This window comes from Fulvia fulva, chromosome 2 (assembly GCF_020509005.1).
Source record: "Fulvia fulva chromosome 2, complete sequence".
NCBI classification, from domain to species: domain Eukaryota; kingdom Fungi; phylum Ascomycota; class Dothideomycetes; order Mycosphaerellales; family Mycosphaerellaceae; genus Fulvia; species Fulvia fulva.
In genome coordinates, this window is record NC_063013.1 from 1,035,042 (window position 1) to 1,044,985 (window position 9,944).

At 50.8% G+C, this 9,944-nt stretch overlaps 2 protein-coding genes across 2 annotated transcripts; one reads left to right on the forward strand and one right to left on the reverse strand.

Moving 5' to 3' along the window:
- Positions 1-7,171: 7,171 nt before the first annotated feature.
- CLAFUR5_02600 (uncharacterized protein) lies at positions 7,172-7,549 on the forward strand (the record flags this gene model as incomplete). Its single annotated transcript, XM_047901748.1, has 1 exon — positions 7,172-7,549. One exon carries the CDS (start codon positions 7,172-7,174, stop codon positions 7,547-7,549), a length of 378 nt encoding a protein of 125 aa, XP_047757878.1.
- Positions 7,550-8,396: 847 nt separating this feature from the next.
- CLAFUR5_02601 (uncharacterized protein) lies at positions 8,397-8,794 on the reverse strand (the record flags this gene model as incomplete). The annotated part of the gene is made up of 3 exons (XM_047901749.1): positions 8,397-8,528; positions 8,593-8,617; positions 8,673-8,794. 3 exons carry the CDS (start codon positions 8,792-8,794, stop codon positions 8,397-8,399), a joined length of 279 nt encoding a protein of 92 aa, XP_047757879.1.
- Positions 8,795-9,944: the final 1,150 nt, after the last annotated feature.

The window sequence follows — 9,944 nt, forward strand, 5'->3', positions numbered from 1 at the left end:
TGAGAGCATAGTAGCGAACTCGTCTGCTGCTTGCTCGTTTGCGTCTTCGGTAGGCGGGAGAGGTTCTTCTGGTTCCATGCCTGTACGAGGGTGGTAACCTCTCGTAGTATAGAAGGGAGAGTAGCCAGTAGTCTCCGAGTCCCAGTTACGAGTAGCGAACTCCACCGCAGGGATATGCTGAGGCCAATCCTTCTGGTGGTAGTCGACGAAGCAACGAAGGACCTGCTCGAGGATAGCGTTCGTAATTTCGGTCTGGCCGTCGGTCTGTGGCTGAAAACTGGTCGAGAGGTTATGCTTGATGCCTAGGATAGCACACAGACGCTTCCAGAAGTGCGAGATGAACTGGGTGCCTCTGTCAGAGGTGATGCTATCCGGGAGGCCTTGCAAGCGCCAGACGAATTCGTAGAACAAGCGAGCAGTCTCCTTTGCGGTCATGCTCCAGCACGGGATCATGTACCGGTCCTTGGAGTGACGGTCCACGATCACTAGAAGGGCCTTTGCTTTCACGCCGCTGAAGGTCTTGCCGTGAGGAAGATCGGTGATAAAGTCCATAGTGATGTGCTTCCACGGACGATCAGGAGCCGGGAGAGGGTGCAAGAGACCGTGGGGACGGTGGCGGTTAGCTTTGGCTCTTCGGCAAGCAGCGCAGTTCAGCACGTAGCGGCGGACGTCCTTCCAGGAATGCGGCCACCAGTAATACCTAGCGAGGAGCTTGTGGGTCTTGGCTACGCCTGGGTGACCCCCAGAGGCGGAGTCGTGGATGATTTGAAGAATCTCAGCTCGGATATTAGAGCCTTCGGGCTGCGGTACGTAAAGCTTCTTACGGAAGTAGACGACACCTCCCTGGAGCTCGCACTCGGACAGCGAGAAGCCCGGGAATGTCCTCGCGCCAGATTCAAGGGCCTGAACTAACTCTTGGGCGTCTATGTCGGCATCGTACGCTGTTCGTACTCGTGCCATGATGCCTTCGGGCTGCTCCTCATTATCAAACCCCTCAAAGTCTGATTCGGATGAGCCGTCGGTCGTTACTGAGCCCTCTTCATCGTCGTTCAAGTCCTCAGCGTCCGAGGCGTATTCTTCAGGCTCGGATTCATCGTCACTCTCGTCAAGGTAGGCAGGAGCGAGCACGAGAGTAGCAAAGGAAGCGGCGAGCGTAGGCTGGCCGTTCGATAGGTACTCTCGAAGCTCGGAAGAGAGGTTGTGCTCTTTGATGACTTGTTGCCCTGCGATTTGCCGGCCCCCTCTTCGATCAACTGGAGAGTCACCAGGGCGGCGGGTAAGGGCGTCGGCCATCGAGTTGGCCTTGCCGGGCGTGTACGAGATCACGAAGTTGAACCGGGAGAGGAACTCGCTCCAGCGGGCCTGGCGACGATTGAGCAGCTTGCTCTTCATAAAGTAGACGAGGTTCTTATGGTCGGAGCTTACTTGGACGGGCATAGCAGAGCCTTCGAGCTCGGGGCGCCACTCTTCGAAAGCTTTGACGATAGCGAGAAGCTCCTTGTCGTAGATCTCGTAGTTACACTCCGTGGCGGTCATCTTCTTGGAGAGGAAGGCGACAGGTAACCAGGGGGATTCAGGCGAGCGGCGTTGTAGCAGGACACCGCCCACCACGCCGTCGGATGCGTCGGTCTCTACACGGGTCTCCAGTTCGAAATCGAAGTGCCGTAGAAGCGGGTTCTCAACAAACTTCGCTTTGAGCAAGTCAAAAGCCTCCTGGCATTCGTCGGTCCAGGCGAACTTCTCACCCTTGCGCGTGAGCTTCGTCAAAGGGCGTACCACGCCCGAAAATGCGTGGATGAAGCGGCGGTAGAAGTTGGCAAAGCCTAGGAAACCCTGGACCTCTTTGACGTTCGTAGGAGCATCCCATTCGACGATAGCGTCGATCTTCTCTTGGTCCATCTTGATGCCGTCTGCGGTAATGATCAAACCAAGGAACTTGACTTCGGTCTTCTCAAACTCGCACTTGTCGATGTCGAGCTGCAAGCCGGCGTCTACGAGCTTCTGAAGGACCTTACAGACGTGCTCGCGGTGCTCCTCCTTGGTCTCGCTATAGACTAGGATGTCGTCGATGTAGGCAGTGCAGAACTGATCGAGGAACTCCTGAAGGATGTCGTTAATGAAGTTCTGGAAGGTACTAGGCCCGTTACAAACGCCGAAGGGCATAACGAGCGACTCGAACAGCCCGTAGCGAGTACGGAAGGCTGTGAGATACTCGTGTCCTTCTGCCATTCGTAACTTGTTGAACGCAGCGATGACATCGAGCTTGGTGAAGTACTTGGCCTTAGAGAGGCGCTCGAGCGTCTCCTGAATCAACGGTATTGGGTAGCGGTTCTTCTTTGTAACAGCGTTCAAGCCTCGGTAGTCTACGCAGAAGCGTAGACCACCGCGGGGCTTCTTGACGAACATGACGGGACTGCCAGCGCTGGAACGGCTCGCTCGAATGAACCCCTTCTTTAGGTTCTCTTCGAGGTATCTCTTGAGGACGATAAGCTCTTCTCGGGACATGGAATATAACGGTCCGAACGGTGTCTCTGCACCTTCTTCTAGCTCAATCTTGTGGTCGTGAGGGCGATGAGGAGGCAGCTCGTCTGCGGCTTTAGCATCGAATACGTGGAGGATGTGGTGTGCCCAAGGAGGGACCTTCGTAGCAGGGTCGGTAGGTGTACGCTTCTTGTCGAGCTTCTCGAGGGCGATGTCGATATCGCGGAGAGAGGCGGCGAAGACTTGAGCTTTGGGCTGCTTAGCAGCAGTGGTGAAGGCAGCGGCGTTCACCTGGAAGATCTTGGTATACTCAGGACCGCGCTGAGGCGGCGGAGAAGGCGGAGGTGCCGGAGGAACTTCTGGAGGGAAGCTGACAGTAAGGGAAGTCCAGTCGATGATAGGTCGGTGTCGTCTGAACCAGGGGAGGCCGAGGATAAACTTCTGATGCGGTAGGGACGTAAGGAAGCTGGTGATCGACATACGCTTGCCTCCGAGGGTGATTGACGTGTGTACAACATGAGTAATCTTACCAGTGGTAGTCTCCGTGCCGTCAAAGAGTTCAAGGGTGCGAGGGTACTTCAGTTCCTGGGGTTCGAGGTTGAGAGAGGTCGCGAGTTTATAGTCCATAAAAGACTCGCCTAGTGCGCCAGTGTCCATGAGAGTGAGATTGGAAGAAGAGAGTTTCTTTGAGCCGATATTTACATTCGTGACGAACGGTTTGCAAGCGTGGTCCTTGCCCGTCTCGTCGTACAGGTCTAGCTGTGCTGTATTGATCCTCAACTTCTTTCCTCTCTTCACTTTCGGTAAACGTTGTTCTTGGTCTTCATCGCGTCGATGAGGAAGACCTAGGCTTTTTCCTGCTCAGCGGGAGCAGCAGGAGCAGGCTCGATAGCGCCGACAGCGCCGCGAACCGGGTTGCGGGCGTCACGAGCAGCGAGCTGCGGACAGTTGGCTGCGATGTGGCCTGGACCGCCGCAGTAGGTGCAGAGTCCGGCCTGGCGACGGCGAAGCTTCTCTTCGGGAGTGAGCTTACCGTTGACGAGGCCCTGGACTCGAGGGACGGCGGCACCAGCGCTGAGATCCATAGCGTCACCTACAGAGACGGGAGGGAGAGCCGTAGGAGCGGCGGCGCCTAGTGGAGCAGCGAAGTGGCTTCCGGGACCACGAGGCTGACGACCTTGAGAACGGGAAGCGAGGAGAGAGGCGGTGTGTTTCATGTTGGAGTCGAGGCGCTAGTAGGTCTTAACGAGCTTACGGAAGCTTATAGTACCGACGTCCTTGTCCTCGAGGGCTCGAAGAAGCTCTACTAATAAACTACGGCGGAGAGTGCTCTTCTTAGTCTCTTCGTTATAGCCGGTAAACCCGATGTCGCGGTTAAAGGCCGCGAGGTACTCGGCGAAGCTCTTGTTCTTCTAGAGGAGGTTATAGATAGCGTTCTAGGCGGTGGCTCTACGGTCTAGATCACTAAAGGCAGTACGGAGGTCCTATATTAAGGTAAGGACGTCCGGGTAGCCGATAGTCTACGTAGCGTTATCGATATAGTATTATACCTACGCCGCGGCGTCTCCCCGAAGGAGAGAGAAGACGTACGTAACCTTATCCTTCTCTTACGGAAAGTAGTCGGTATTAGCTAATAGCTTAATAGTGAGCTGTGTCTTAAATGCCTCGAACTTACTCTTATTACCGTCGAACTCGTCTAGGTCGTTAACCTTCTTAGAGAAGTACTAGCGGTAGTTATCGTCGGCGTACGGTACGAGGTTCTAGAAGGTATTTATATGTCAGGGCGAGAGCCTGGCCTGTGAGATGTAAGGGTGAAAGCGAGAATGCAGGTGCGAAGTGCAGATGCAAAAGGGTATGGTATGATTGCTACACAAAACAAAAGACGAAGAAAGCAAGAGAGGCCTGGGGAAGGCCAGATATTTATACGCGACCCTCGCGAGTGCGTGTCCCCGCATCAACAGGGCTAACCCGTGCGAAGCCGCGCTCAGCAGCTTTGCTCAAAACCTTATTCCAACCTGCCCTACGTTCCGAGTCTTCCACGTGCTTCTTCCAGGGTCCAGCGCAGTCGCGGGTGCTCGCGGGAGTGCCGTGAGTCACACAGTCACGAGCCGAAGTGAATCTGTCAAGGTTTGGTAGAGGGGTGAATTTGGAGGGCTGGGTCCCGTAGCGAATGTTGCGGGGCATGTGATTCTTGGCGCTCACACACCAAGCTGGACTGTCACTTCTTGACGACTTCTGAGCACTCTGAGGCTCTTCTGTCCCCACCTTCTGTACACTCTGTGGGGAGACCATGACATTTTATTAGGTCCTTCGTACGCGCCTATTAGATATACTATAATAGCCGAAGTATTAATAAACCTTAATACGGGTAATAATACGAGCTTAAGGGACTAAGCGCGATTTGAGAGGGGGGGTAGTATTACGGCCCTAGGCCTAGTAAATGGATAGCTAGTACGTAGGTCACGTGACCGCGCGTACTAGCGTAATACCTCGGCTTATATATAGCCTCGGCGTACCTCGCGCTCCTCTTTCCTACGTACCTAGCTACTTTATATTAATATAACTATAAACCGCTATACTTTAGCTTATAAACTCGCTTCGGTTACTCTTCTATACTCTCTAAGCTACCCTTCGCTTAATAATTTATAATAATTCTAAAGAATCGCTAGGAATTACGAAGTTAATATATACTAAGGGACGATAAGGTAGCGTTTATAACTTATAATAGTAATAACACTCGTTAAAGCTCGAGATTGAACTAGCTTTTAAATATAAGGTAAATATCGACTTTAGTTAGTTCTACTTAGAGTAGAGTAAAGTAGAACTATACTTACTTTATTACTCTACTACTCTAGATAGGCTAATACTATATAGTAGGCTAACTATTACTATATAGTAGGCTAGCTAACTAAGAGTAGCTATCTTTTAGGTAATATTAGCTTATAGTAAGCTAAGCTTATATTATCGCTATAAGTAAGTTAACTTACTTTAAAGTACTTAGGGATAATAACGAGACTACCCTCCTAACCCCCTAAGGGGAGCTTAAAAAGCATAGGGTACGAGGTCTTATAATTCAATACAGAGGCCTCTATATAAGCGTAGCAATCCGAGGTCGTAGGTACAAGTTACATAAAGCTGAAGTTGGTTAACTTTGAGGTGCTTCGCGAAAAACCCCAGCCTGCCACATAGCAACAGTCAGCCTGCCGCATAGTATCATCCCCTGGGCAGCTTGCGCTTGGACGCTAGCGAAAGTTACAGGCGCAGTTGGGGAGTTCAAAGAGCCGACGCCCTGTTAATTACCGATAATCCCACTTACGACGCATCTTGTGCCATCAAGTCTTAGGCTTCTGGCTTAGAAACGCGACATGCTCTCGTTGCGCATCGCCACGAAATTGGCACTACGAGCACTCTTTCTCATTGCAATCGTACTATGGGCATGCCAAATCACTACAAGAAGCACTAACCGGCCTTTCGCTCGAATCGTGATGGCCTACGATCGGCTCCTTCGATCGTTCACGCCCTTACGAGCTGATGAAGGCTTTTACTGCGGCACTCGTGATACTTCCTCACAGGATGGAGAGTGCCAAGCAACGCACGATGCAGTCCGCAACACCTGTGCTGGTGATATAGAGGTACTTTAGAACCTTGGATAGCAGGCTGACTCCTCCAGGCTTCCTTGATGCCGCATTCGGCTCGCACGATACCGTTGCCCTTGCTTCGCGATCTTGTATGGCTCTTTGTTCAATCTATCTACTACCGTATCGACTATCGTATCTACTGCCGCATCGACTGCTCGGGCGCAATCTGTTTCTTAACCTAGTATAGTGCAGATCCGCCTCTTTGTTTCCGGGGGAAACCCCCTGGACCTCCCTTTGCCCTCGCCGGGCCGGCTACGCGAGGTGTTTCTACCGCTCCGCTACGCTTAGCGACCTCCACTCGAGTGTTCATAGGCTTATACGTCGTTACGGTGCTGCGCGGTGGATGTCTTTATCTATATAGCGTTAGAGCCTACGGTCGCCTCGCAAGCTCGGCGAGTGCCGCAGTCTCCACCCCTATAGACTTAGCCAATAGCAGTCACTCGTCGGACAGCTAGCGTTGATTAAAGCTCGCTAACGCTCGTCCAATCAACGCTACGCTGTCCGGCTCCTGGCTGCCTCTTATAGACCGCCTTCGGCGGAATTACAGAGCTATGGACTTACGTCGATTGTGAGCGTGCTTACCCTGCGGTCGGAGAACACGAGGATGCTTTTACTGAAACTTCCAACAAGTTCTAACGATTAGCAGTGTATACTTCTATATTTTCATGCCCCCTCAGTTGTTCGCGAAGAGACATCCCGAGTATAACTTCTTCTAGAACTGGGAGATAGATGTTAGATTCACTGGTCGATACGACGATCTGTTGCCAAAGATTCAAACCTGGTCGGATAGTCAACCATCTAGCAATATCTGGGAACGCAGCGGACGATTCTATATAGCGTCGTACCACGGTACTTACGCGGACTTCAGCAGAAAGATTGAGGTTGAGGCGGTGGCAAGTGCCTCTAAGGGAACAACTCTGACATCGCAAGCTAACTTGATTACCCTGTTCCCCATGTTCGATACTACGAACATGCGTTGGCTCTAGAAAGACTACTATGTGAACTTTAACGACTCGGAATTGCAACCACGCATAGCAAGTGTCGGCACAAACATGAGATTATCGGTACAATTGTTGGAACTAATGGACCTGGAGAACGTAAAAGGTCGGGGAATGATGTTTGAGATGTGGCCGCCAACACTAGCATATCACCATGCACTCAAAGCTGTATACGCGCCTGCTCCAATCTACATGGAACGAAAATGGCCAGGGTCTTTATTGCAGAGTAACTTTAATGGCGGCAAAGACAGTAGTATCGGAGGCTCATCGTCATCTGTACTCAATCACGAGCAGGATTTTCTAGAGAGCACTTGGTACTGGAATGCTAAGTGGCCTATGGAAATATATGAGAGATGGATAGGGGTTGCTACAAGCGGGCCGGGCTCTTCAAAGGTACTTGCATATCCTGTCGCATGCTATGCAGCTAACTAAGTACAGTGGATACAATAACATGGCCCCCTGTGCCTGCCTCCGATGCTACTACACCCCGTGGAAGCACTAAACTTAACGGGAAACGTTCAGATTTTCCCACAGCAATAGTTCATATGTACAGTTGAGGTGCATGTATCCGCGCCAGGTTCTCTGGAGTGTAGAACAATCTCAATAGTACTGTCCAATAACGCATGTCAGTTCGTAGTAGAGAGTATAGCTTCAAAATGGGCTGCCTTGCGGTCGTAGACGGCTGTAGGCAGGGTGCACGTACCGCTCGACTGTCGACTATGGCCTAATAGCTAGCTCGCTGCCCTTCCGTAAACTCTGGCCGTCGCATTGGGAGAGTATAATAGCAACCTTGAATACACGCGGGGGCTGCAAATCCTACGCTGGGTCACTGCCAAAGCTTCATCACGGCTCCAGGTAGCATGTAAGTGCCTAAGCTATATGTTCTTGAAAGTCGGAACCCGGAAGTCGGAACCCGGAAGTCGGGAAGTTGGAACCTAGATCCTTAGAATCGTATAGTCGTAGCCGCGCGCCTTCGACTTGATACAGTCCGTTCGCTCGCCGTGTAAGTCGTGTACATCCCCCTCTATGCTACCAACGGGATCCCTCTACTACGGACTCGAGATCCGAAAATCAAGATGCGAACACCCGTTTCTCTCGATGCGACTTCTGAAAAATGAAACCCCGGTCCTCGCATTTCGTCTCTAAGAAACAGAATCTCGAACATAGTCTCTCTGGAGTAGGTGAGGAAAGAGTACTTTGTCCGCTCTTTCCGTAACTAACACACTCGCAGCCCACTACCAATATATATATATATATATGCCCTGCCTATATACACAGCTTAGCAAGGACATCCGTGAACGATGTAGCAATTCAAACAATGCCCGGAGTTATGATCAGGAGCAACCGAACAACACTGGCCATTATTCCCACCACAGACTATCTCATCTCGTTCTCCTCCTGCCAAAATAACCTATATCAAATATTGTTAGGTCGGAGAAGTAGGAAATCAGGCTTAGGAGGGCAAGAGATCTTACTAGATTCCCCGCCTCGCAGAAATAACTACAAGTCGTAATAGTAAGCATCTACTCTATTCACGTGTACTAATGCCACTTACCCGTTAGGGTGGTCAGATCTTCTAGGTTGTAATTGTAGTTCGCGCTCTACATTATAGGTTGCTATGCTGACGTGAAGTCTTGCTATAGTAAGAAGGAGAAGGGTTGAGACGCTGATATACATTGTTCGACGCTCTTAAGGACTAATCCTCGAGGGCAAATAGTATAACGTTTGTTTAGAGGAATGTAGAAATCGGGAGTAGTAGTACTATATCAATAACGTACTCGCTTTAGTACCTTAATAGTTACGTCGCGGACTACCGGCTTCTTTTAGTAGGGTGATACTAACATACTACCTAGACCAACACGGCTATCTTCTATACAATACGAGGCGACAGCAGGGTGTATGGTTGTCCATCCACGACTAGACGGATCATAGCACCAAAATAGCTGTTGACGAGATAAGGTTGTATTAGGCCCTAGAATATAGGCAAAAATGATGCCTGGATACCCCTGCAGCTGCCTGATTTGCTCTACTTAACTGGCTGTGGACCAACAACACTAGGAGAGCATCACAATTCTTGCTAATGCCCAAGTCCACCAGGCAGGTCGGTCCTGGATCCGCATTCACGAAAGCGGAAAGGCTAACCACGTCTATGTAGTCTCAAGGGTCCCGAACCGGAGTGATTCGATGATATATGGGCTCCGGAGACATCTGCTTCGAGTGTACTGTGAGTAAAGATTTTAGGTGAGCATATTCGGCGGGATGGATGCTGCGATGTGATTTCTGTGTCGTGCTTTTCAGCAGAGATGATAGCCATATTCAATGATTGCCTTGCCGCTGCCGCATGTTCACGTATGTTGCGGGACGCAAGGTGCCTGCCTAATGCGGGCGCGGTTGAGCCTTATTCTGACGTACGATGCAGAAGAGTCGAATCATCTGCGCTGTGGAGAAATGACACTGCAACCAGTTGGTGCCAGAGGCAGGCTTGTTGCCTAAGGATCTTAGCTTAGTTAGATAAGCTTGGCACCTCCCACTTCTGTTGGATTTGCTTCTATTCTGTATATAGTCACGCCATTCACCCGCCTTGGATACGTCCCTTTGCTCTCTCGGTATGGTCACGTCTACGTAAGACCCTATCTATCGGTAGGTAGATACGAGGATTCTTGACATGCGCTGTCGTTTGATACGGTATTTACGTGGCAAGTTGTCTTCATCAGGGTGTATTGACTCGCTACGAGTATCGATTATCGCACGTATATTTGCATCTACGATGCTAAGAATAGCGATTAGTATAGAGTTAACTCTTAATCTCGTATACTAATTATCGTAC